This window comes from Coenobita brevimanus, chromosome 23 (genome assembly GCF_032717465.1).
Source record: "Coenobita brevimanus isolate Jiangsu-jjx chromosome 23, ASM3271746v2, whole genome shotgun sequence".
Lineage (NCBI taxonomy): Eukaryota > Metazoa > Arthropoda > Malacostraca > Decapoda > Coenobitidae > Coenobita > Coenobita brevimanus.
In genome coordinates, this window is record NC_136976.1 from 36,076,133 (window position 1) to 36,103,935 (window position 27,803).

The 27,803-nt window shown below is 43.9% G+C and overlaps 1 protein-coding gene and 1 non-coding gene across 2 annotated transcripts in view; one reads left to right on the plus strand and one right to left on the minus strand.

Moving 5' to 3' along the window:
- FBXO11 (F-box protein 11) overlaps window positions 1-27,803 on the minus strand; it is a 325,851-nt gene that overhangs the window by 66,063 nt on the left and 231,985 nt on the right. Inside the window, exons 10-12 of the mRNA XM_080267229.1 lie at window positions 27,079-27,211; window positions 2,949-3,169; window positions 2,453-2,686 (exon numbers count right to left, since the gene is read on the minus strand). Coding sequence (XP_080123355.1) covers window positions 2,453-2,686; window positions 2,949-3,169; window positions 27,079-27,211 — 588 coding nt within the window. The remainder of the gene's footprint in view (window positions 1-2,452; window positions 2,687-2,948; window positions 3,170-27,078; window positions 27,212-27,803) is intronic.
- On the plus strand, window positions 5,203-5,321 carry LOC145393115 (5S ribosomal RNA). The gene has a single exon (XR_013896132.1). It is a non-coding gene; the product is annotated as a 5S ribosomal RNA (ribosomal RNA).

Here is a 27,803-nt window from a genome sequence, read left to right on the forward strand (position 1 = left end):
AAAGTTCAAAGGGCCGCTACAAGATGGATACCAAGCTTAAGGGATCTAAGCTACGAAGAAAGACTAAATAAACTGAATCTACCACCACTACAGGAGAGAAGGAAAAGAGGTGACATGATAATGCTATATAAATGCACATCAGGGAAGGCGAAAATAGACATAAATGATTACTTAACATATAGGGTAGCATCAGCAAGAGGACACTGCAAAAAACTGCACAAGATGAGAGGTGATAAAGACGTGAGGAAATTCAGTTTTCCAAACAGAGCAATTGATCAGTGGAATGCACTACCGAATGAAATAGTGTGTGCCAAAACAATTCACATTTTTAAGGATATGTATGATAAATATGGTTTAAGACACGGGACAGTACGAGCTTGACTCATTCCTGTAAAGATACAATTAGGTAAGAACACACACACACACACACACACACACACACACACACAATATCCTTGATGTAACATACATTACATCAATGTCATTTAAACAACACATCACAAACATTAAAAATAAATTAACACCATGACTCACACCCTACGGTCACTTGCCCATACAACATTCGGACACAACAAAGAAACCACCACCACAGTAGACAAGCAATACATGTGTTCAGTGATGAATTATGCATGCCCTGCTTCGGCTTCTAACACCACTGAAACACATTACAACACCCTACAGAGCACAGAGAACAAGGCCGTTAAAATAATCACAGGCTGTACAGCTTCTACACCTACAGACCACCTACACCCAATAACCACAGTCCTCAAAGTCAAGGATCATCTAGACACAGAGGCACAATAATTACTGCAGCTGCGTCCACAAACCCACACCATCCACCACAATGCATGGTAGCAATTCCAAACACACCAAGGAGCATCAAAACACCACCCAGCACATGATAGCATACACAAATACTGTCATCTCTCCCCCTTTGCTCACCTCAAACCAGCTTGCAGAAGCATACCCAAGCTCAAATCGCTTGCCACTCCATTCAGTCACTCAAAGACAACACATAGCTGCATGCACAGACTCCTGATATCCACCCTTCTGAATCCTACCACCCTCGTAAGGACAGGGTCCACCTGGTGGGCATCATCCAGTCCTCTCGAGTTTTCAGAGGAGGCTGGATGACTCTGGCACTGATGCCCGTCCACGATGCAACACAGCACCCCACACTATTAAGCACATTATAGAAGACTGCACTGCACACAATCGCCTGCACCAACAGTACAACATACACTCCTTGAGAGCTCTGTGGGAAAGCCTGGTCTCGGCCATGGCCTTCCTTAGGGACTTGGGGCTGTTCGGCCAGATTGCCTAGGGAAAAGCTACTACTACTACCACAGCCAAGCAATTAACATGGTCAAGCAGACCCATTAACCACAGACAAACAATCACCACTGCAGGTCCATACCCTGAGAAAAAAAAAAAGGGGGGGGGGGGGACCAGAAAAATGCAGTGGGCACACAAAACTTAATGGTAAAATGGAATAAAATCATGGTAAAACAGAATAAAATCATGGTACAGTACAGTTAGCTAGAATAAAATCGTCAACACTCACAATTCGACCCTACCGCATCAGTCTTACCCAGGATCTCCTGCTTCTCCAGAGTCAGCACTACCCTTTCCCTTTTCCCTGGTGGAGGGGCCATCATCACCCACCCTAGGAAGAGGCTTGCAAGGAATAGCAAGGCCTGATGCAGATATTGAACAACCACAAAAGCCACCACATGTGCTGCTGTAACAACTGTTCGAGAGGAGCTGTTCACAACACTGTCGCTGTGCAGGAACTAAGAACGACCAAGGGGGTCTCTAGCAGACACTTGATGAACTACCCAGCCAGCCACGGCAGCGCCGCAGGGCTATTTATGCTCGGCTGGGTGAAAATGTTCACACGGCCATAATTTCCACCCGGATGCGTGCATTTTGTCTGGAAAAATGTACGAACGATGCTTTCGAACAGCCAGATCAGAGCGTCTGGGTAATTGATTGTCCGGGTAATGGATGTCCGAATAATGGAGGGATTACTGTATAACAAAGCAGCCTCAAGACTCAAGACAGTTCTGTTATGGTCAACCATCTAGGAGAGAGGATGGTATCAGAGATAATGATGGCAAGAACATCTGAAGTGTACTGCTTGAATCACCTTCCATTTGTGAGAGGGATAAACTACACTACAAAAATTAGCAAACATTCACACTGCTTTTTGCATTTGTGCAACCAACATTCAGGAAATTCCATTTACATAACTGCACTCAATATTGCACTTACAAAGGAAACTCCAGAAGAGGTTAGTTTTGTTTCCCTAAAGAAGGAAAACACTCCTACTCAGGAAAACGGCAAGGGTGTACTGTATAAAACAATACCTGGGTCCTGTACTAAATTATTATCATATTATTTGCATTATACAGTAATGCACAGCACACAGACAGTTACTTGTTAAACTTACCTCTCTGAATGGGATTGACCCCAGATGCTAGGCACAGACCACCAAAACGATTATTAAATATTTGGTTGTACTCTAAAGTTGCAGTAGCGTTGTTTGTTATTTCAATGCCCGCTGCCAGCCCATCATAAATCTGGTTCCTTCTTAGACTAGGATGGCTCTGTGTTGGATGACTCTGTGTAGATATTAAGACTCCAGCTTGTGCATTTCGAAAAATATCATTTTCTTCTAGCAATCCTGGAGAGAGGGGGAGAGAAAAGCAATTAGTATCAGTGGCAAAATTTCAATTACAGAGAGAGAGAGAGAGAGAGAGAGAATGTAAATTAGGTTGCTTCCCATCCTGACAATTTTATTGTTTTCTTATCAGAAGTAATAAACTTTAGCTACAATAAGAACCAAAGAAAATAACTTTTCCATCAAAAAACACCTGGTCCTAATAGAGAACTCTAATATTTTTATTTGCAATGATACAGGAAAGATGAAGAAAGCAAATACCTACCTCTACCACCATTAAAAATACATATGCCAGCCTCCCTGCCATCATATATCTTGTTGCGGCGAAGGATTGGGTTGCTGTCTGTCTTGATCCATACCCCAGCCATAGCATTGTCAAAGATCTCATTCTGTTCCAGCAAGCCCAAACCACCATTGTACACAAGCACCCCACCATTCTGACCTCCCCAGATCTTATTCCGGCGAATGATTGGGTTGCTCCCTGTCCTGAAAATTGTTAGGTAAAATGCAATGAGTCTCTTTCTATTTGCAATAATAAAGTTCAATACAACATTCCTGAAGTACAGTAAATGCCTGCCTCATCCAGAATCATTTTGTATGGAAACCTCCTTAATATGGACTGGCTAGCCATTCTGGACTATACCTGCCTAATCTGGACTTAATCCAGAGTAAAACGAATAAAGTTCCAATGCGGACTGCCACACCCACATTTCCAAATGTATAATAAACACTCTGAAATCACAAACCTACGACATATGACTGTACTAAATACTGAGCTGAAATAAGCATTCAGCCATATAACTGCCAAAGTTGAAAGCACACATAGGCACTGAGCCAAACTGAGAATCACAGGCATAGGTAGTTTACACTCTCCAATACAGTTCTGTACCTTACATTTTTCCCTTTGCCTTTGATTTCACTGTAATGCAATGCATGTGAGTGTGATGCACGCACGCACACACACACACACACACACACACACACACAATCAATCAATCAATCAATCAATCAATCAAACAATCAATCAATCATTTCCTGTGGCACCCAACGGGATGCATAGGGCCTCAATGAACTCTCTCCACCAATATTTGTCTCTTGCCATCTCTTTCAGGTCCCACCAACACTCCTCTCCTGCTTCTTTTTTCATTGTCCTCAACCAGGTTTCCCTCGGCCTACCTCTACCTCTTCTTCCTCTAGCAGTCCACTCTGGCACACCCTGTATTAAACTACCTTCTTTTCTATATATGTGCCCCAGCCACTTCCAGCGAGACAGTCTCACATATTCATTAACTGATTCCACTCTCGTAATATCCCTTACTCTTGCATTTGTAAGTCTGTCTTGCCACTTTACCCCAAGAATCCTTCTCAGTATTTTATTCTCAAATCCTAATACTTTCTGATCTGGTGCAATTGTACTGTACCATGACTCAAGCCCGTAAATTAAAATTGGTCTAACCATGGACTTGTAAATTTTCACTTTAGTATGTACCGAAAGCATATTATTATTCCAAACAGATTTCAACATTCCAACAGCTCGCCAAGCGTGTCTAATCCTCTCCTCAATTTCATTGTTTAATGATCCATTAGATGATACAACTGTTCCCAGATATTTAAAGTTTTCTACATTCTTCATCACATTATTCCCAATTACACAATCGATTTGGTTCTCCACGTTCATATTAATAATTTCAGTCTTTCCACAATTTATTGCCAATCCCACTTTTTCTCCTTCCTCCACCAGACAATCTAGCACCCTCTGCATCTTGTAAATACTTCCGCAAATCAGTACACACACACACACATAACCTTAATGTCAGACAAATAAGAACTACGATCAGACATCGATCTGGTACTGGCAACAACGGGCTGCAGGCGTGCCACTGAAAGACACGAAGTTGCAGGCCGCTGCCGAGATGTTTGCCCATGTTCACAATGTCCCAGACTTTGAGGCATCTGAAAATTGGTTGTTCAGGTCCAAGCTTTGACATGGCCTTACCAATTGCAAGACCCATGGCGAGGCTTTGGACGCTAGTGAGAAGGGAGTGGAGGAATTTTGTCAGAATTTGTTAGGCTTGATTGAGAAGGAGGGCCTCGCTCTCAGTCAAGTCTATAATGTTGACGAAACTGGACTCTTCTACCCAGTGGCGTCACCAGGGGGGGGGGCTAGGGGGGGCTTAGCCCCCCCAAATCAAGGACTCAGCCCCCCAAAAATTGCAGCTCCCAAAAATAATAATAAAAAATCACCAGCTTACATAGTATGCTTGCAGCTCAGCACTGACCCACCTAGCTTTCCCCCAACCCCCTACCGCCAATCCACTTTTATTCGTGCATCCATATTAGTTTAATACTATATTATATATAGCTATATAACGTGATTAGTTATTCACAATTTACGTAAACCTATGACTCAAATCATAATAGTTATAATATATTAGTTTCCCATATACTTTTTCCAAGCTTGGTTTTCTTTGAAATATATTTATTGCACAAAGAATGCAAGATTGTATTACATTTATCAGACTTATTATCATACCACGTTGAGTACACCGCTTCCCATCCGATCAGCGAAGTTAAGCAACGTTGGGTCTGGTTAGTACTTGGATGGGTGACCGCCTGGGAACACCAGATGCTGTTGGCATAACGTTCCCCCTATGTGTCAAGTGGGGTTGGTGGAGGATTAGTGCCCCTCCCTGTAAAACAATTAACTCTAAGCCCTTGGCCACCCCGTTTGGGATACATGGCATCTGGCAATGAATGAATGAATGAATGAAATGAAACAATATATAATATGGTATATATTAATCACGGAGCTTTAAAATTTAATTATGCAGTCTAAAATATCTGATCTATGCAATTTTTCACAAATTCGAATGTTCAGAATATCGGAACTCGGAATGTTTGTTTACATTGAGAAGTGTCTGTGAAATGTGGCTTAATCCTGTGTTGTTTTCGGTTTTATTTGAATGTACTGGTTTCAGTGGCTGTATAGACGTTACTACGTTCCAGTATATTGCTAGCCACCTCACTTTACCTGTTCATTTTTGTTTTTACAGATATGAGATCTAGCCTATACTCTATACAAAGAGTCAGCAGTACAGTACTTAGTTGGTTCAGTCGACACTCGACTGTCATAAATGAATGTCATTTCCCTTTTATAGGCTATTCTACTATAATACATTTGCAGATATCAGCCAGCAGCCACTCAAATGATGAAAAGGTCATCTAAAAATCCTCAGGGACAGGGTGACATAAGGAAATTCTTTCGCACCCGCACCTCCAAAGATGACTCTGATGAGTGCCAAGAAAAAGTGGCTGTTATTGGGAATGAGGTGCCAGATCAGATAACCCCAAAGCTGAACCCATTCAGACATGTGTAAGTAGCCCTTTATCAAACTATTTCAGCAGTCATTTTATGAAGCTTAGGCCAGGATTTTTTTTATTGATTTATTTTTAAATTGGCTAGGCCTAGGCTATTTCTCATTGTTGCAAATATATTGTCCTAAACATACAGAGTGGGAAAGTAGGCTAAAACTCTCTCTCTCTCTCTCTCTAATATATATAATATATTTTCTCATTATTTTTTTTTTGCCACCGCCCAGTACAAGTGATAACCTTGATATACCTTCTGAAGAACCAGAACGAGATCTATCTTATAATTTTTGTTTTTTTGTGAACGGCTCTGTTTTCCTATCACAGTACCGGTAATGGAAGATAAATCTTGGCAATTATATCTATATACATTGAATAAAGAGCTTCTTTGAGTTATCAAATTTAATATGGTAAGACTAAGAAACCGTTATGATACCACATAATACTGTACTAGCAATTGAAGAAAAACTGTTATCTGCAAAAAAGCTTTATACAATTACCTTGTACACATTATATCATAAGGCTTACTGATACCTGGTATTAGGCCCATCAATATTCAGGTGTCCTATAAGTTTCTTATTAATAGCCTGTTAGACCTTATTTTACTTTTTCTTCATCTATAGGCCTCAAAAATGCCCCTAAAACTGCTCAATTTCCGAAAAATTTTCCGGGAGGGCTTACAGCCCCCCCCCCCCCCGTACCCCTCAGCTGCATAGGCTCGCTTCGCTCACCCCCCCCCCCTCTTCTACCTACACCAGGTCTACAGCCCCCCCAAAATCTGACCCCTGGTGACACCACTGCTTCTACTGCTCAGTGCCCACCAACACACTGGTAGATGAGAAGGAGAAGCCTGTGCCTGGCCACAAGTTGTCTAAGCAACAAGTATCTGTTTTGTACTGTGCCAATGCTAACGGATCGCACCAACTGAAACCCGTTGTTGCTGGGCATGCAAAACAGACCCACTGCCTTTGTGGGCTGACAGATATCCTTCCTGTTGTGTGGTACCATTCTGTGAAGGCCTCATTTATCTGCAAGATCTTCACAGATTAGTTCCATAGGCATTTCATCAAGGAAGTCATGTTATCAAACGAAGGAACTTGGAATTCCTCGTGACCAGGTAATGGCTCTTCTTCACCTGTACAATGTCCCAGTGCATCCCTCCAGGAAAGAATTGGTTGCAGATGATGGTCGCATTGGGTGCAACTTTTTTATACCTACGGTGGTACTACTCTAAATTCACGACCAGGGTGGGACACAAACCTGTGTACAGTGTTGCCACATTTTCCATGCCCGTGATGCCCCCCCTTCCTCTCTCTCTCTCCTGGGGGGAAATGTGCATCACCCTAGGGAATTTTGTTTCTTTTTTGAGAGACTTATAAACTTGTGCTTTCACTTCTTTATTTTCTGTTTTTATTATATATAATTATATTTTAAAATATTTACCCTAACCCCCTGGGGGTAGGGGGGTTTTCAAGAATACTCCCCCAGTGTCCCTGCTTGTCGTAAAAGGCGACTAAAAGGGTTGGCGGAGGGTTAGTGCCCCTCCCTGGAAAACAAATAACTAAAAAGACAAACAATAAGCCTCGGACAAGGACTGACCAAAAGATGACGACCAAGGACCAGACAAAGGACATGGTAATTGGAACTTGGAATGTAAGGGGAGCGAATGATGAGGTGAAAGAGAGAGAGATTGTCCAGGTGCTTGAGGGTGCGAAAGTTGATGTATGTGGAATAACTGAAACTAAATGGCGAGGTGAGAGTGTGAAAGAATAGAAGTATGGATGGGGTATATGTGCAGGAGTCGGTGAGAATGAGAGGGCAAAAGAAGGAGTATGTATAGTTGTGAGTAAAAGATGGAAGAAGAGCATAAGAGAGTATGGATCAGTTGGGTCAAGGATTGTGTGGGTATGATTGAAAGTTGGAATACAAATGTGGATGATTGTGTGTGTGTATGCATCAACTAAAGATCATGCAAGCAGAGTGAGAGAAGAGTTCTGGACAAATGTGGAAGTGTGCATGGAAAAGTTCGGAAGGAATGAGAGAGTGTTTTTGATCGGTGATATGAATGGTAAAGTAGGGAATATGAAGGTGGATGGAATAGTTGGTGAGTGGGGTATGCCTGCTGAGATAGATGAGAATGGCAGTGCGTCAGTGGACATTTGTGCTGGGAGGGGGTTGGTGATAGCCAATACCCTCTTCAGGCATAAAATGATCCACAGGTATACATGGCGAGTGATGAGAAGGGTGGGTGGTGAACTGAATGAAAGGAAGGCAATGATTCACTATGTGTGTGTGGATGAAAGGATGTGAAAATGTGTAATGGATGCGAGAGCTTGTAGAGGTTGGGGGAGTGGACTTTCTGACCACAACTTGGTGGTGGCCAGAATCAAGATCCAATTAAGATGGAGAAATAGAAGACGGGAAGGACGGGAAGAACGAGTATCTGTAAGGCGAGTGGAAAGGTTACAAGAGGATGAGAAAAAGGCAGAGTATAAGAGAGAGGTGGAGGAACAATTGGGCAAATATGAATTGGAGCAGATGGGGGACGTGGAAGGTGTGTGCAGGATATTCAAAGAATACGTGCAGCATGTGATGTGGTGTGTGGGATGAAAAGAAGACGGAGGGGTGTGCAAGGAACAGCGTGGTGGAATGAAGAGGTGAGACAGGCTGTGGCACAAAAGAAGAATGCATACAATGAATGGGTGAGAAATAGGGGTGTGGAAGTTGAGAGGTGGAAGAGAGAGTTATAAGTAGAAAGAAAGAGAGAGGTGAAAAGATTAGTAAGAGAGAGTAAGAAGAGAGTGAATGAGGAATTTGGAAGGAACTTGAGTGTAAAGAGAAGGGCCAGCCAGATCCCTCAATCCCGTTTGGGGAAGCCACAAACAAATCGTCTCCACGTCATCCTGTCCCCTGCCATTTCATTGCCCTGCTCCCAACTCACACCCCCCTCTCTCATATACCTCTCCACCCCATCCCTCCATCTCATCCTCGGCCTCCCCCTCCCTCTTCCCCCCTCCACCTCACTCACATACACTCTCTTTGTCAGTCTTTCACCCTCCATCCTCTGCACATGGCCAAACCACCTCAGTGTGTTCCTCCTAACGCTTCCTATCACATCCACATCCACACCACAAAGCTCCTTTATATCCTCATTCATCAGCCTGTCTCTCCATGTGACTCCACAGGCTCCTCTAAATAACTCATTTCCACTGCCCTCACTCTTGACTTGTGTCCTTCCAGCAACGTCCAAGCTTCACTTCCATATGTTAGAGTTGGTATCACAATACTGTCATGTAGTAACTTATTCACTTCCATGCTTGTCCCTTCCCTACTTCTTATCACTGCTTTCAAGGAACCAGCAACCTTTCTTCCCTCCTGTACCCTTTCAAACACTTCACCCTCCAAACCTCCATCCTTACTCATCACACTACCCAAGTACTTAAACATACTTACATTTTCCAATTCCTCACCATCCAACCTCGCTGTACATTCACTGACTTCATCTCTCTCAAAGACCATCACTTTACTCTTCCCTACATTCACCTTTAGATTCCGTTTTTTACACACTCTCCCAAACTCATCCACCAAGCCTTGCAGCTCCCCTTCGTCTTCACTCAACAACACAGTATCATCTGCAAACAACAATACAAGGAGTTTCCAAACACTATCCTCTCTCACCAGGGCCACTCCAACATCCACTACCCTACCTTGTACCTCTTTTATTACCCCATCCATGTACAGATTAAACAACCATGGAGACATGACACATCCCTGTTTCAACCCAACCTTCAAAGAGAAAAATTCACTTAATTCACCATCCACACACACTGCAGCCTTAGCACCATCATACATACTCTTCACAGCATTCTACAACTTCCCATCTACTCCATATATTCTTAACACTTTCCACAATCCTTGTCTATCCACCCTGTCATATGCTTTCTCCAAATCCATGAAAGCAGCATACAACTTCTTTCCCATTCTCTAAAAACTTTTCCACTAAAAATCTAAGAATGAACATCTGATCTACACAACTGTAAGGGACTGTAAGAAAATGGTCTGGAAAGAAGTGAAAAGAGTAAGACAGGGTGGAAGGAAAGTTAACAGGGGATTGAAAGATAAAAATGGTAGATTACTAGTGGAGAAGGAAGAAAAAGTGAGTAGATGGAGAGAACACTTTAAGGAATTGTTGAACATAGAGGATGGAAGTAATGCGAGAATAAGTGGCTGGGAAATAGCTGGGAGAAGGAGGGAGGTGAGAAGACAGGAAGAAATCAGTTGGATAGAAGTTGTGGAAGCAATGAAGAAAGTTAAATTGGGGAAAGCCCCAGGAATTAATGGAGTGTGTGGTGAAATGCTGAAGCATGAGGGAGAGATAATAGTAAAATGGATGTGGAAAATGTGCAGATTGGCCTGGGAGGAAGGTAGAGTCCCGGAGGATTGGAAGTCAGGTATAATTATTCCCTTGTACAAAGGAAAAGGGGAAAAAGAAGTATGTGGTAATCATAGGGGCATCTGTCTTCTTAGTATAACAGGAAAAGTGTATGGTAGGATACTTATTGACAGAGTTAGAGAAGGAACAGAGGAATTAGTTGGAGAAGAACAGGGAGGCTTTAGGAAGGGAAGAGGTTGTGTAGATCAGATATTCATTCTTAGATCTTTAGTGGAAAAGTTTCTAGAGAAGGGAAAGAAGTTGTATGCGGCTTTCATGGATTTGGAGAAAGCATATGACAGGGTGGATAGACAAGGATTGTGGAAAGTATTAAGAATATATGGAGTAGATGGGAACTTGTTGAATGCTGTGAAGAGTATGTATGATGGTGCTAAGGCTGCAATGCGTGTGGATGGTGAACTGAGTGAATTTTTCTCTTTGAAAGTTGGGTTGAAACAGGGATGTGTCATGGCTCCATGGTTGTTCAATCTGTACATGGATGGGGTAATAGAAGAGGTACAAGATAGGGTAGTGGATGTTGGAGTGGCCCTGGTGAGAGAGGGTAGTGTTTGGAAACTCCCTGTACTGTTGTTTGCAGATGATACTGTGTTGTTGAGTGAAGACGAAGGGGAGCTGCAAGGCTTAGTGGATGAGTTTGGGAGTGTGTGTAAGAAACGGAATCTAAAGGTGAATGTAGGGAAGAGTAAAGTGATGGTCTTTGAGGGAGGTGAAGTCAGTGAATGTACAGCGAGGTTGGATGGTGAGGAATTGGAAAATGTGAGTAGGTTTAACTACTTAGGTAGTGTGATGAATAAGGATGGAGGTTTGGAGGGTGAAGTGCTTGAAAGGGTACAGCGTGGAAGAAAGGTTGCTGGTTCCTTGAAAGCAGTGATAAGAAGTAGGGAAGTGAGCATGGAAGTGAAAAAGTTACTACATGACAGTATTGTGATACCAACTCTAATGTATGGAAGTGAAGCTTGGACGTTGCTGGAAGGACACATGTCAAGAGTGAGAGCAGTGGAAATGAGTTATTTAAGAGGGGCCTGTGGAGTCAAATGGAGAAACAGGCTGACAAATGAGGATATAAAGGAGCTTTGTGGTGTGGATGTGGATGTGATAGGAAGCGTTAGGAGGAATACACTGAGGTGGTTTGGCCATGTGGTGAGGATGGAGGGTGAAAGACTGACGAAGAGAGTGTATGTGAGTGAGGTGGAGGGGGGAAGAGGAAGGGGGAGGCCGAGGATGAGATGGAGGGATGGGTGGAGAGGTATATGAGAGAGGGGGGTGTGAGTTGGGAGCGGGGCAGTGAAATGGTGGGGGACAGGGCGACGTGGAGGCAATTTGTTTGTGGCCACCCCAAATGGGATTGAGGCGTCTGGCAATGGATAGATAGATAGATATTACTGTTTTACATATGGTGCCAGATGACCTTGCTGTTGTGATGCCATATTTGTTTTCATTCAATCATTTTCTCCCTCCTTCCTTCCCTCCCTTCCTCCATCTTTCCCTCAGCATGACAATGCACTCAACACTGTCCCTGGCCTGCCTTCCCTCTCTCTCTTTCTCTCTCTCTCTCCTTGGGGGAGATGTGCGTCACCCTAAGGAATTTTGTTTCTTTTATAAGTGACTTATAAACTTGTGCTTTCTTTATTTTCTGTTTTTATTATACCTAACTATATTTAAAAATATTTATTATTGTTTTACACATTGCACCTCAAGGACACAGAGGAAAGTGACACGAGGAAGCTCAGGCCGGGTCAGACTGGGTCTGTGTGAGTGTTACCGCTCACGAGGGTTTAATGTAATATTTTTTACTATGAAATTGGCACATTTGTACTTATATTCCTGCACATTATCTTATAATCATAATTGTGGCATTATTACCCACCCCAGAAATACGTAAATGGCAATAAAATTGACCATTTTTTTAGCAACACTGTAAAATATGTATGCCATGTTTCTGTACTGACGTATAAATATTTTATGTATAATAAGTTTACTGTTCTTTCATAAATTATAATACACACATTAACATTGTATTCATGTGTTTATCTTATTTGTGATGCCTTTTACATATATAACGGCCATTTCACATCGTGGGTTTGGGAAACATAGCAACACTGTACACAGGTTTATGCCCCACCCCAGCCACCAGTTTAGAGTAGTATCACCATAATACCACTGCTCTGGTTCAACCATTGGACCAGGGTGTTACCGTGGCCACAAAGAGATTGTACCGATGAAGGTTCCTCGACGAGGTGATGGTTGTTCTCGAGGACAAGGGCAAGCAGAGTATGGGGCTGGACATGTGAGGGCAGAGGACACTGGAAAATCTGTGACGCTACAACCTCAAGTCAACTGTGAACAACTTGGCGAGTGCATGAAAGTAAGTCTCCGTGAAAGCCCTCGAGTGGCTGGTCTCATTTCCTTCAGGGATACAAGAGCAGACACAACTTTCTGGGCTTTGATGTGGAAGACTTCCACACTTGTCTTCATATGCAGGCAAGGCTGTGGATGTCAGTGACATGCAGGAGTGATTAGATGACAATGAGGATGATTCCAGTTACCAGGTGTTGTCCGACATCGAGATCGCCACTTCTGTTGCTGCTGCCTGGCCAGAAGAGAGTGACGAGGATGATGAGGACGATGCGGACGACCCAGAGAAGTGCAGTACTCCAGCCATCCCCAGCCTGAGCACATTCCGGGCACACCTCGAGCAAAGCACCCGGAATGTGAGAGAGAGAGAGATGGTGCCTCTTCGTCTTGTGAAGGATCTGCGCTCTGTGCAGGAGCATCATCCGACGTCTGAGTCATTGCTCCTATTGTCAGTCCAAGATTAACTCCTTTTTCAGGCCTCTCTCCCCCACCCAGTCCACCTCTGCTCTGCCCCCATCACAGCGTCACACCATGCCTTCAACAACGAAGCCTCAACCTAGCATGTCATCAGACATTTTGTCTCCCCTGGACATGAATTTACAGCTATCTTCAGAGTCACCTGAAGTAAGCAGTTCATCACCACGTCCCACAGCCGCTCCCCTAGGCCAACTGCCAGAGATCCTCCTTGACTCTGACTCAGACTAAGCTCTTCAGGCTACACAACTAGACCACATGGGATTTACTGACCAGTACAACAGCTTCGCCAGCCACAGTAAAGCAGTTAGAGTCAGGAAAGTAGCAGTCTATTCAGTACGACGCTCAATGAAGAACTGGAATTGTTTATGTTGATTTCATTCTAGTTTACTGTACACTATCATGATTTTATTCTATTTAGCCATTATGTGTAGACATTTTTTTCATGTCACTGCAGGGTGTGGCCTGCAGTGGTGACTGGCTGTCTGTGATTGATGGGTCGGCTTAACAATGGTAATTGCTTGGCTGTGGTTTATAAGTCTGCTTGACCAGATAGTGTTAAACAACAGGATCAAGTGTTGAATGATGTATTGTGGTAGCCTTTTACAATAGCTTTCAAAGTTAGGTTATGTACAAATGAGGGCCTGGGGAGAAGTCTACTATCTGGATATGCCTTTAGCTCTATAATGTTGGATAATCAAGGGATTACTGCATTCCTCATCACTCTGTGATGCCCAGTGGAGAGAGATGCAGAAACCAAGTAAACAAGTTGCGAAGCATGACACACTAGTTCCTCAATTATCCAGACGCTCAGTATCCGGATGTGTTCAGTATTCAGAAGCTGGACCTTGGCTCTATTAAACCATATTCCGAATTTACTTGCTATTATCCGGACATAAAAGTGCCCAAGAACCTTGGCTAGCCAACATGTCCACACAATTGATATCGGGGCTGCTGGGCTCGAGCTGTGAGCAAGTAGTAGTCCATAACCCACAAACAGAGCTAAAATGTCCGTCTGCCTCTGGACTGAATGGTCAAAGTTGGGCGCTCGTCCAATCACTCCAACGAGCCTCCAGCAACCACGTAATATGACTATAACCCGCAAGTGGTGTCGAAGTGTCCGTATACATCCCCACCAAATGTCCAGTATCGGGTGGCCACCAGGCTAACTCTTTCCTAACTGCCACTGAGATTGTAACACAGACCGCAAGCCACGAGTACATGTTCCAAGACAGCAGTCGTTCGCCTCTCTACCGAACGCCAAATGTCGCGCGGCCACCGGGAGAGACACACACACACACACACACACACAAACAGAGAGAGAGAGAGAGAGAGAGAGAGAGAGAGAGAGATTCCTTCCCATGATACGATTACAAAATCAGCACAGTAATCTCTACAAGTGCATATGATAGTACTGTACACAGTACAGTATGTGTGTAGGTACTGTACAGTACACTTCCATTCGGTATGGGTATTCATTTCAATACCACAGTCAGCCACTTTAGCCAAGCAGCCCAAATGGGATGGGTTGGGTTAGGTTAAGATAACTTACATAATTTTGCCTGGGAAACACATTAAGCATATTTTCGAGAAAATCCTACGGTTATTTTTGAAAGGACGAGGCGAGCATTGCTCCTCACTGAGAGGTACAGGTGGCCACCATGTGTGTAACACAGACCACAAGCCACGAGTAATTGTTCTGTCCGCCTTTACACTGATGGGTGGGAGTCCCCTGACCTCAGGGATTAGTGCAAAACCCCCCACCATGCGTGCCTGTCCACTTCCCTACTGAATGGTCAGAGCCACCTGGCAGGCAGCATTAGTCATCCATTGCCTGAGGGGGTGATGTACTGGTCACCCGCTGTTGCCGTCATGTACTAACCCTTGCCTGGGCAAACGGATGTGAACCTCATATGCAGATGTCAGTTTGCCACATTTTGCTTCCTCTGTGCTTGAATGCAACCGTTGGGTGCGATATGGCAGCACTGTACTGCCTGCCAGCCAACACAAGCCCGCACCTCAGTTCCCGCCTTTATTTTGCCACAGTGACTTGCTTGCCATGATGGCTGTGAATGTGGTTGCTTTTGTAGTGGTCCCCTACCATCTTCAGGTTGTGGCCCTCCAATGCTGTATTCTCATGTGTGTGGAGATGGCCCCACCACCACCTAAGAAGTGGAAGAGGAAGGTTCTGACCCTGGAGAAGGAACGTGAGATATTGGGCAAGGTTGATGCGGGCTGGACCACAGGACGCATTCTTCGCAAATATGATCTAGTCTGTTCAACACTGTTTGATATCAAGCCACGTGACAAGCTTACGCAGTATGGACAGGATTTCACCGAATGCACATGTCGGGACAACAGGAAGGTGATGGCCCTGGCCCGGCAGGCCATTATTGACCAGTCAATACTGATGTGGTTTCGCTAGCAATGTGGTGCCGGTGTGCTAGTGCGTGGGACTGAGGTGAAAGCTGCTGCCAAGAAGTTTGCATGCCTGCACAACATGCAAGACTTCAAGGCATCTGGGGGATGGCTCTTCCGCTTCAAGCTTCGCCCTGGACTTACTGGCCGTAAGGCACACAGCGAGGCCCTGGACGCGGCAGTGGAGGAAGCAGACCCGTTTCGCCAAAAAGTGCAGCGCCTGATCAAAGACAGGGGCCTTGCACTTGGTTAAGTCTATAATGCTGATGAAGCTGGTCTGTTCTACCACTCCTTGCCCACCAACACCCTCGCTGAGGTAAGGGAGAAGTCTGTGCCTGGCTGGAGTTGTCTAAACAAGGTGTCTCTGTTTTGTGCTGTGCCAATGCTAACGGGATACTGCCTCAAACCCGTTGTTGTTGGGTGTGCAAAACAACCATGTCTCTGTGGGTTGATGGATAGCCTGCCAGTTGTGTGGTACCATTCTGTGAAGGCCCGGTTTACCACTACGATCTTCAGAGATTGGTTCCAGACATTTCATCAAGGAGGTTCTCCGTTATCAAACGGAGGTCCTTGGTATCAATCGCACCCCAGGTGAAGGCACTTCTGCTCCTGGACAACGCACCCGTGCATCTGTCTGAGAAGGATTTGGCTACTTATGACAGGCAGATTAGGTGCATGTTTCTGCCACCTAATACGACTGCTCTGATTCAACCAGTGGACCAGGATGTTATCGTGGCTGCAAAGAGACTGTACCGCCGGAAGTTCCTGAACGAGGTGACGGTGGTGCTGGAGGACGAAGATGGGGTCAAGGGCACACGTGAGGAGCAGACCTTGCAGAATCTTCGACGTTAAAACTTGAAGTCTGCAGCGTTCAATTGGGCAAACACGTGGAAGGAAGTCTCTGTGAAAACTCTAGAAAGAGGTTGGTCTTGTCTCCTGCAGGGAATCGAAGCCGAGCACGACTTTGAGGGGTTTGATGTGGATGATTTCCACAGTCGCCTTCGAACACCAGGAGAGCAGGTGAATGTTGATGATGTGAGGGATTGGCTGGACGACAATGGCGGTGATCCTGGTTATCAGACATGTCTGATGAGGAGATCACCGCTGCTGCCTCTGTGGCCATGGAAGAGGACAACAAGACCGATAAGGATGAGGACCCTGATTTGCAGCCCTCAGCAACTCCTTCAATCCCTTGTCTCAGTGTCCTCCGTGGTTACCTGGAGGGGGTGCTGGAGTATGTCGGGCATCCACACTGTGACAGGGAGTTGGTGCCACTCCGCCTGGCAATGGAGCTACAGGGAGTCCTGGATGCTGCTGTCTTCCTCCGGCAGACTCATCGGTCCTATCGTCAGACCAGGATTGACTCCTTCTTCAAACCTGTAATCCCCACGAGTGCCAGCTCATTTTCACCACCACCACCAACACCTCGTTTCCCGCCTTCACCATCGCACCCGCAACCAAGCATGTCGACAGCTGCTCAGTCTCCATTGAATGTAAGTTTGCGGCTGTTTTCGGAGTCTCCTGAGGTGGGTAGGCCACCATCACTGCACCGTATATCACCGCTCATCGCCCAGCTTCAGCAGGTTCAGGAAGAGGAGGAGGAGGAGGAGTTATGAGACATTTGCTAAGCGCAAATGTTTGCCACTAGACCAACTGGAGGTGTGCAGGTTAAGAAGTCTGTCTGCAGTGCACTGAGTGGTAGGTACCCCAATCGAATGTTTTTCGGCAGGTAACTTTAGGTTACCCCCCTGGGGGTAGGGGGGGTTTCAAGAATACTCCCCCAGTATCCCTGCTTGTCGTACGAGGCGACTAAAAGGGTTGGTGGTGGGTTAGTGCCCCACCCCGTAAAAAGAACTAACTAAAAAAGCGAATAAAGCACCTCGGACCCGGACGGATCATACGTTGACTACTAAGGAACGGACAAAGGACATTCTTAGGGTGGGAACGTGGAATGTGAGAGACTGAATGATGAAGTGAAAGAGAGAGAGATTGCTCAGGTGCTTGAGGATGCAAAAGTGGATATATGTGGTTTGACTGAAACTAAATGGAAAGGTGAAAGGGTGAGAGAATGGGAATATGGTTTAGGTATATGTGCAGGAGTCAATGAAAATGAGAGGGCAAGAGAGGGGGTATGTCTGATGATAAGCAATAAGTGGAAGGAGAATATAAGAGAGTATGGAACAGTGGGTGCAAGGACTGTATGGGTGAGGATGAAAGTAGGTATACAAGCATGGGTGATTGTATGTGTGTATGCCCCGACAGAGGATCGAGTGGCAAGAGTGAAAGATGAGTTTTGGGTGAGTGTAGAAGCGTGTATGGACAAGTTTGAGAGGAGCGAGAGAGTGCTGTTGATTGGAGACATGAATGGCAAAGTTGGGAATGCACGAGTGGATGGAGAGGTTGGTCAGTGGGGTGTGCCAGCTGAAGTAGATGGGAATGGAAGTGCTTTGGTGGACATCTGTGCTTGTAAGGGGTTGGCAATAGCCAACACCTACTTTTGGCATAAGATGATCCACCGGTATACATGGAGAGTAATGAGGAGGATGGATGGTGAACTTGTTGAACGAAAGGCAATGATAGACTACGTGTGTGTGGATGAGCGAATGAGAAGACAAGTGTTGGATGCAAGAGTGTGGAGAGGGTGGGGGAATGGAGTCTCGGACCATCACTTAGTGATGGCCAAGGTAGAGCTGCGAAGAAAGTGGTTGAAGAGACGAAGGGGAAGACAGGAGGACGCAACTCCTGTGAGAAGAGTGGAGAAATTGCAAAATAGTGAGAAAATGACAGAGTATAAGAGCATAGTGGAAGAAAGATTGGGAGGGTATGAGCTTGGGCAGATGGAAGGGGTGGAAGACGTATGTAAGATATTCACGGAAGAGTTAGGTGCAGCGTGTGAGGCGGTTTGTAGAGTGAGGAGGAGATGCAAGAGTGTGCAAGGGGCAGCATGGTGGAATGATGAGGTGAAACGAGCTGTGGAACAAAAGAAGAAGGCATATAGTGAATGGTTAGCGAGTAGAGGTAGGGGAGAAGATGAGAGAGAGAAGAGAGAGGTATATGTGAGCAGGAGAAGGGAGGTTAAGAGACTGGTGAAGGAGAGTAAAAAGAAAGCGGATGGAGAGTTTGGGAGGAATCTGAGTGTGAAATGGAGGGAAAGTAAGAAATTGTTTTGGAAGGAGGTAAAGAAAGTAAGGCAGTGTGAAAGGGGAAATAGTAGGGGAGTGAAAGATAGGAATAATAGATTGTTGGTGGAGAAGAGAGAGAAACTGAGGAGATGGAAGGAGCACTTTGAGGATTTGTTGAATGTAGAGAGTGAGAGCAGTGCGAGTATAAGTGGTTGGGGAATGGCTGGGAGAAGAAGAGATGAGAGGAGGGAGGAAGAGATCAGTAGGGCGGAAGTAGTGGAAGCGATGAAGAAGATTAAGTTGGGAAAGGCCCCAGGAATTGATGGAGTGTGTGGTGAAATGCTTAGGTATGGGGGTGAGATTGTTGTGAAGGGGATATGGAAGTTGTGTAGATTGGCTTGGGAAGAGGGAAAGGTTCCAGAGGACTGGAAATCAGGTATAATTGTTCCTTTATACAAAGGAAAATGGGAGAGAGAAGTATGTGGTAACCATAGGGGTATTTGCCTACTTAGTGTGACTGGTAAAATATATGGCAGAATACTCATTGACAGGGTTAGGCATTTGACAGAGGAGCTAGTTGGACAAGAACAAGGAGGATTTAGGAAGGGAAAAGGGTGTGTAGATCAGATATTTGTTCTAAGATGTTTAGTGGAGAAGTATCTAGAGAAGGGAAGGAAAGTGTATGCTGCCTTCATAGACTTGGAGAAAGCTTATGACAGAATAGATAGGCAAGGTATGTGGAAGGTAGTAAGAATATATGGAGTGGAGGGGAAATTGTTGAGTGCTGTGAAGAGTATGTACGAGGGAGCTAGGGCTACGGTGCGAGTGGATGGTGAGCTGAGTGAGTTCTTTTATCTCAATGTGGGACTGAAATAGGGTTGTGTGATGTCTCCATGGCTGTTTAATATATACATGGATGGGGTTGTAAAGGAGGTGCAGGGTAGGGCAGTGGATGTGGAGGTGGCTCTAATGAATTAGGGTGAGATTTGGAAGCATCCGGTGATGCTGTCTGCTGATGATAGAGTACTGTTGAGTGAAGATGAATGGGAGTTGCAAGGTTTGGTGAATGAATTTGGGACAGTGTGTAGGAGGAGGAATCTGAAAGTTAATGTAAACAAAAGTAAAGTTATGGTGTTTGAGAGGAATGAAGTCACAGAGTGTGCAGTGAGGTTGGATGGTGAGGATATGGAGAATGTGAGTGCATTCAAGTACTTGGGTAGTGTGATGAGTAAGGATGGAACTTTGGGGGATGAAGTGCATGAAAGGGTACAGCAGGGAAGGAAGGTTGTTGGTACACTGAAAACAGTGATGAGAAATAGGGAGGTGAGTATGGAAGTTAAGAAGTCACAGCATGATAGTATTGTGATCCCTACCCTGACGTATGGAAGCGAGGCATGGACCTTGCAAGAGGGGAACAAGTCAAGAGTGAGAGCAGTGGAAATGAGTTACTTGAGAGGAGCATGTGGAGTGATGTGGAGGGACAGGTTGACGAATGAAGAAGTGAAGGAACGCTGTGGGGTGGATGTGGATGTGGTTGAGAAGATTAGGAGAAATACACTGAGGTGGTTTGGACATGTGAAGAGAATGGAGAATGAAAGACTGACTAAGAGGGTGTATGTAGGTGAGGTGGAGGGAGGGAGAGGGAGAGGTAGACCGAGGATGAGGTGGAGGGATGGAGTTGAGAGGTATATGAGGGAGGGGGGGGTGAGTTGGGGGGAGGGTAGTCAAATGGTGGGTGACAGAGTGACTTGGAGGCGTTTTGTCTGCGGCCACCATTCGCAGGATTAGGGCGTCGGGCTATAGATAGATAGAACTTTAGGTTTCTCTCATAGCTTCCTTGGTGTTAAAAGTAATTTAGGATAATTCTGTGTATGTTTTGATGTCAAATATGCCAGAATGACCCAAAAACAGTGCCAAAAATAGGAGCGGTACTGTACATACAGTAGTGTTTAGGCAGGGTTTCTTTCGTTTTTGCAGGCTCCAACATGCTTGCATGCGTCGGCCTTGGTCACCTAATAGCGGCTCTCCACACAGCCCGATCTATGGCAGCCTCCCTGTTCAGTCCCTTAACCCTGAGGTTACACTTAATGATCTCGTCCCACATCTTTCTCAGTCTACCCCTCACAACTCCATCCCTAATATTAACACTTTTCACCTTCTGCACCCAATTATCATCCTCTATCCTCTCCACATGCCCAAACCATCTAAATCTACCTCTCCTCATCACATCGACAATACACTCCAGTCCCATCCTGCCTCTTGACTCTACCATCGTAAACCCAGCCCCCCCCAAGCCTTGCATGCAAGGATGCACTGCACATCCACCTAATCATCGTCACTTCTGTATGTTTGAGCCTATGAATATCCTCTTCCTTTACTGTCCAGGTCTCACTACTATACAGCATCACACTCCTAACACATGCTGCATACAAAGACCCCTTAGCACATAGTGAGAGTCCTCTCAATGTCACGAGAGGCAACGGCTCCCTGAACTTCTTCCAACCACTTCTCACCCTAGCCACAGTGCTAGCTCCAGCCCCACCTCCAGCACATATCATGTATCCCAGATAACAAAACTCTTCCACACAATCAAGCGACTCATCGGCAAGTTCAATCCTTTCATGACTGACAATCTCTACCTGCTCTCCCCGACACGCTACACACATGAAATCAGCATTATCTCACAGTCAACCTCTAATACCACTACATCTCTTGTGCACCCATTTATCACAAACACTGCACAAGATGGAATTATTTCCCATACCCTTGTGGCAAATTGCACATGGCCCCTCTCCCTCTTCTTTGCCTGTACCGCCACCAACCCTAGATATCATCACTTTTGTTTTATCTGCATTTACCCTTAAGCCCTTGTGCCCTATACCATCTCTCCACTTCCTAAATCTTTCCTCTGCCTCCCTTTCATTCTCTGCAATCAACACCAAATCATCAGCATACAACATCTCCCATGGAAGTCCATTTCTGAAGTCACATGAGAGGGCTTCAAGTACCATACTAAACAACATGGGACTCAAAACTGACCCCTGACGCACACCAACATTCACGGAAAACTCATTACTCGAATCTCCATTCACTCTTACCTGGGTGCGAGCACTCACATACATGGCCATAATCACCCTAACTAGCCACTCCTCCAACCCAATCTTTCTCATTGTCTACTTCACCACCTCTCTAGGGACTCTGTCAAAGACCTTTTCCAAATCAACAAAAACAAAATACAGATCCATTTTCTTTCCAATACATTTTTCCTGAAGCTGTTGAACAATGAATATGGCATCAGTGGTCCCCCTGCCTAACATAAACCCAAACTGCATCTCATCAATATTCACTCTTTCTCTAATCATACCTTCTAGAATTCTCTCGATTTCCTTCATTTTCTAATCTAAAAGCTTTATACCTCTATAATTTCCTCTTTCCAGGGCATCACCCTTCCCTTTGTGCACATTTACAATTACACTCTTCAGCCACTCATCTGGGACAACACACTCATATACAGTATACCATACTCATATTTATCAGGTCAGTGACTAACCTCACCCCTGTATCTCCTGAGGCCTTCAACATTTTGGCAGTCAACCCAGACACACCTGCTGCCTTCCCCACCTGCATCCTGCCTCACTCACGGATGCAACATCAATCAAAGGCCAAGGGCCAAACACTGGATTTCCTGGCTCCAAACCTTCCCTGTTTCAGTCAAACTCCTCATTCAACAACCAGCTATAATGCTCTCTCCATGCATCTTTAATATCCTCACTGTTCACCGCTACCTTTCCTTCATCATTCTTCAGACACTGCTCACCTATAATATCCCTATTATCCCTCTTCATCTGATCTGCCACCTTAAATATCATATTTTCCGTTTCCACATGAATTAGGTTATCAAGTAAAAGTCTCTGTGACTCAGATTTTGCCCTGTATACTTTTCTTCTAGCCCTATGCTTGGCAGCAAAGTATTCTTCCTTGTTACCACCCTTCTTCCACTCCCGAAAAAGCCTTCTTTTCTCCTTAACCCCTACACCGCGGGCTTGTTTACCAGTAACTTGCGTGTGCCGCGGGGTTATTTGGGCTCCGACAGACTCTCAAAAAATATTTGCCAAAAATCAGTTATTAGTCCTAGAATAATAAAATTATATATGCTTATGGCACATACCTTCAGCTTTCTTCTGGAATGATTGTTGAGCCTTCGTCGGTTACCGTAGGACTTGTGGAGACCTCTGAAGTAGGGTAACGAAGTCTCCACTTTACACTTCCCGACAACCCGTAATATGATTACCACAGCCAGATACAAACACTATAAACACTATTCTACAATTTTCAAGTAGTTTGGGATCCATACTAAAAAAAAAAAAACACTGTGAAAGCAATGGAAATTACGAGCGCGTCTGATCGTCGCACTGGCACTAGTTCGCTCTTGGTAGTCTGTCATTTATTATTCATAAAACCCCTCACACTTTATATTTCTATTACTATATAACACTTATATATATCTATAGTCTTTATCCATAAGTTTCCTTCAGTAGTATTAGTTTATTGTCACTGTAGGGATTCAATTTCTTTCAGTAAAATACGTAGCATTCACTTTCTCGTCCTGTATACTGGCATTGAGAGTGAATGTCACTTTCATCTTCACTCTCATAACTCATAGCATTCAGACATGCTAGAGTGAAACTTTCACTTTCATTACTCCTAGGGTATATACTCGTATTTTTATAATACTACTCATTTACATTTCTATTTACGTTCTCTATTTTATTTACATTATTTACATTTCTATTTTATTTACACTGTTGTGCACTGTCACTTGAAATAACTTATAAAACTATTTTCCATTGTTCACGTATATTTACATTCATTACTTTCACTTGCTGTTTACACATTATTTACAATTCCACTTGCACTGTTTTACTCAATAGAAAGATTGTAGTCACTCTTTTATCAATTGTCAGCCCTTTACCTCTTTCCACACGAGGTTTAGTAGGGGGTAATGGTCACAGGGCCATTTGCATGGGGGTGAAAAAAGGCCTTGAAGTCAGCAAGAAGAAACATACGTACTCTCGCTTCGGAAGTTGAGAGAGAACTGAGTGATAACGGAGGACCACCAGCGTAGAGGCCTGCTAGAGGTTATTCAGAGTTACCAATATTACTTCTTGAAACAGCTAAGTCTAGCACTGATATGATTGGCAGGAAATCTAGACAATACATTATAAATTTGGTAGTTCTAGGTGAATGTAAATATCACTTAGGTTGCTCCCTTCCCTCCTTACATGTATATTTATTACGAAAACAGATTAGAGGCCTACTTAGGAGATATATATATTCAGAGCTACCAATGTTATATCTTGAAACAGCTTTGTCTAGCACTGATATGATTGGCAGGAAATCTAGACAATACATTATAAATTAGGTAGTTCCAGGTGAATGTAAATATCACTTAGGGTTCTCCCTTCCCTCCTTACATGTATATTTATTACGAAAATAGATTATAGGGCATATTTCAAGGGAAAAAAAAACAGCGAAAATTAGCGAACGAGTGCACGTGAGGTGTTGTCAGGTGATAATTAGCCAATTCCAGGTGTATGGCACTCTCACTTACCTTATTTCTTTCTTGTATATATTATTTGGTATAAGAATACGACATAGGGCTTATTTCAATGGATGAAATCAGTGAAAAATTCCAGGGAAGATTTACTTAGCGTAGCACGGCCGGGCAGGCGAGAGGATAGGGAGGGGAGTCAAGAACGGGGAGAAATGGCTAAATTGTCAACAATGGATGGGAGTACAGATGAGATTAGGAGTGCTGACTAGTGTTGGACATTGGCAGTACCGATAGATGATACAAGCCCCCACTTGGAAGCCCGGGTGAATTCAAAATAACACAGAATCACAAAAGCGACGCCCCGCGGTATGATCCCTTGCTCCCAAGCATCACGAAAGTGACGCCCCGCGGTTAAGGGGTTAACTGCAGCTTCTACACCCTCATCCTACCACCAAGTTACTTTATGTCCTGGTGGGCCTCTTGTCCAACCGCATATTGCATCAGTAACTCTCATGAGGTTGTTCTTGAGGGCTCTATACTGTTCATTAATGCCTCCCTGTTCAGCCACCACTCTCCTCATCTCGTCATAGAAGGCATCCCTTACTGCTTGGTTTTCTAGCTTTCATTTTTTCCTCCCAAGTACATAAGTCCTCTTTTTCATCACTCATTCTTTAAGCACCATGTCACAAATCAATAGTTTGTCCTGCTGCACACACTCCTCACTTCCTATAACTTTAACATCCCTCACTAACCTCCTATGAGCCCTCCTGACCAGAAAATAATCTATATAACTGCTGTTTCCCCTAGACTCGTATGTAATCAATAGTAATTCCCTTATTACCCAGACGCCCAATAACCGGACACCCCACTACCCGGACATTTTGGGCCTGGGCCTTCGGAACCCAAAAATGGTCAAAGAACAAAAAAAATCCAATTTTTTCCCCACCCATTTGAATTTAGCACACGGCACTGAATAACTGTGTTTACGCACAGCCGCTGGCCCCCTGCTGTTCCTCCCCTCCCCAGTACTGCCTAACTACCATCGCGAGTAGATGCTCATCGCAATGGATGCCGCACGTGCTCATTTTTGTGAATAAACAGTGAATAAACTGCAATACCTCGCCACTAAACCACATGGGAATTTACAGTATTGTGCAGTGTTAAGATATTAGAATTTAGAGTGCAAAGGATTAAACATGGAGTGCAAACTGGTGGTTGAAATTGGCATGGCACAATTAAGAACAGAATGTGCAGTGTTAAACAATTATAACTCACAGTGCAAAGAATTAAGTGCTGCACAACACTGGATTACTGTACATGCTTCAAGAGCTTTTTCACCACTGCCATAGCCTTAACGACGGCGGCCACGGATGTGCTGTAAGTACCCTGTACACTGCTAAATATTTTCCATACACACTTCTAATTCCTCATTCTCTGGTCCCTTTTCATTTATTTCATGCTTTATGTCCCTTATTTGTGTGAAAAGGGTCTTAAATAGGTGCTACACATGTCTGGTAGGGAGTTATTTAGGTGGCTTTCAGAGTTAGGCTGGGTTAGGGTCAATAAGTACTAGTCCAGGAGGCAGGGGCCCACTATCTGGACGGGCACACTTTCCGGACATGCTTTTGACTCTATTACGTCAGATAATGGAAAGATTACTGTACTCTCTCTTTTCCGAAAATGTCTGTTGCAAACAATCACTTGTGTTTTTTTGGTTTTCAATGGTTTTTTGCATGTTTTTTTTTTTTGTGCTGAAAATTATTTTCGATAGTCCTATGTATGTTTTGATGTCAAAATATGGTAGAATGACCAGAAAACACTGCCAAAATAAGAAGAGGTACTGTACATACAATAGTGTTTGGGGACACTGTTTTTTGGGTTTTAATGCTTTTTTGCATGTTTTTCTTGGCATTAAAAATTATTTTGGATATTCCTATGTATGTTTTGACGTCAAAATATGGCAGAATGACCTGAAAACACTGCCACAAGAAGGAAGGGTACAGTACATACAGTAGTGTATGGGTAGGGTGTTTATTGGTTTTCAGTGTTTTTTTTGGCATAGTTTTCTTGGTGTTTACCATTACTCTGGATAATCCTATGTGTGTTTTGATGTCTAATTTGCTTGAATGGCCAGAACACACTGCCAAATTAAGCACTGGTACTGTACAAATAGGTTAGGTATAGCTTGGAGGTGGGTATAGGTAGGGTCTGGGTATGATAGGGGATGTGTTCATTATCTGCATGTTGCCACTACCCGGACATGCCTTTGGCTCTATTATGTCCAGATCAATGAGGGATTACTGTATATATAACTGCACAAATGTAAATTTGATTAAAATTTTAGTGAATGACTTATTGCTGGACTAAACATTTGCTTACCATGTTTTGAAAATCATACAGCAAGATCCACTGAGGTGATCCTGGGTATTTCTGGTAAAGCATTCTACTATGTATCTGCTTGTTGAACCTATAAATCTAGTCAAGGTAGTAAAATGGCTTATGCAATGGTTTCCTGGACAGAGCATGCAGAACTGTGTACAAGGAACCTAAGTTAAGGTTAAACCAGTGAATGCCTAATTCTTAAAAAAATTAGTAGTTACTGCATAAACACACCCTATATTGTAGAAATAAAAGATGTATCACAACATACCTTATCTGTACTCCTGAGTAAAGATGATTGAAAATGTCATTATCTTCTAGAAGGCCATGACCATTATCATAGAAGTACACCCCAACCTGCTTCCCAGAATGGATACGGTTTCTTCTTAGAGTTGGAGAACTCCCTATGGGAATTACAGCTCAATTAATTCAAATTAAATTTAACATCACTTACTTGTACTGCTCTAAAATAAGATAAATGATTATCTAAGTACTAAGTACATGTAATTATGCACAACAGTACCAGCACTAAAGTTGGGCTCCGAGATTATATTCTGGCAACCAAACTGTTTCAGTTTAACCTAAGTAGCAACTAACATTTATCCACCATTTCTCCCTTCCCTCTGAAAGGAATTTCTGGAAAAGGATGATGTGTCCTTTGTTCAGCAGTGGACTTGCAATGGCTGATAATGATGATGATGATATATGTATGTATATATATGAGTATGTGTATATGTATGTATGTATGTATGTGTAAGTGTGTGTATGTGTGTATATATGTATATATATATACATATACAACAAATTAGTGATACCATCCATTAATCAATTGATCTACATGGAGAAACTCATGCAGTAGCTCTTGATATTTCTAAAGCTTTCGGCAGAGTATGGCACCATACCCCGCTGTCCAAACTCCCATGCTATGGACTAACATCTTTTGTTCCTTTGATTTCTTCATATCTTAGTGACAGGAAAATAAGAGTAAAAATAGAT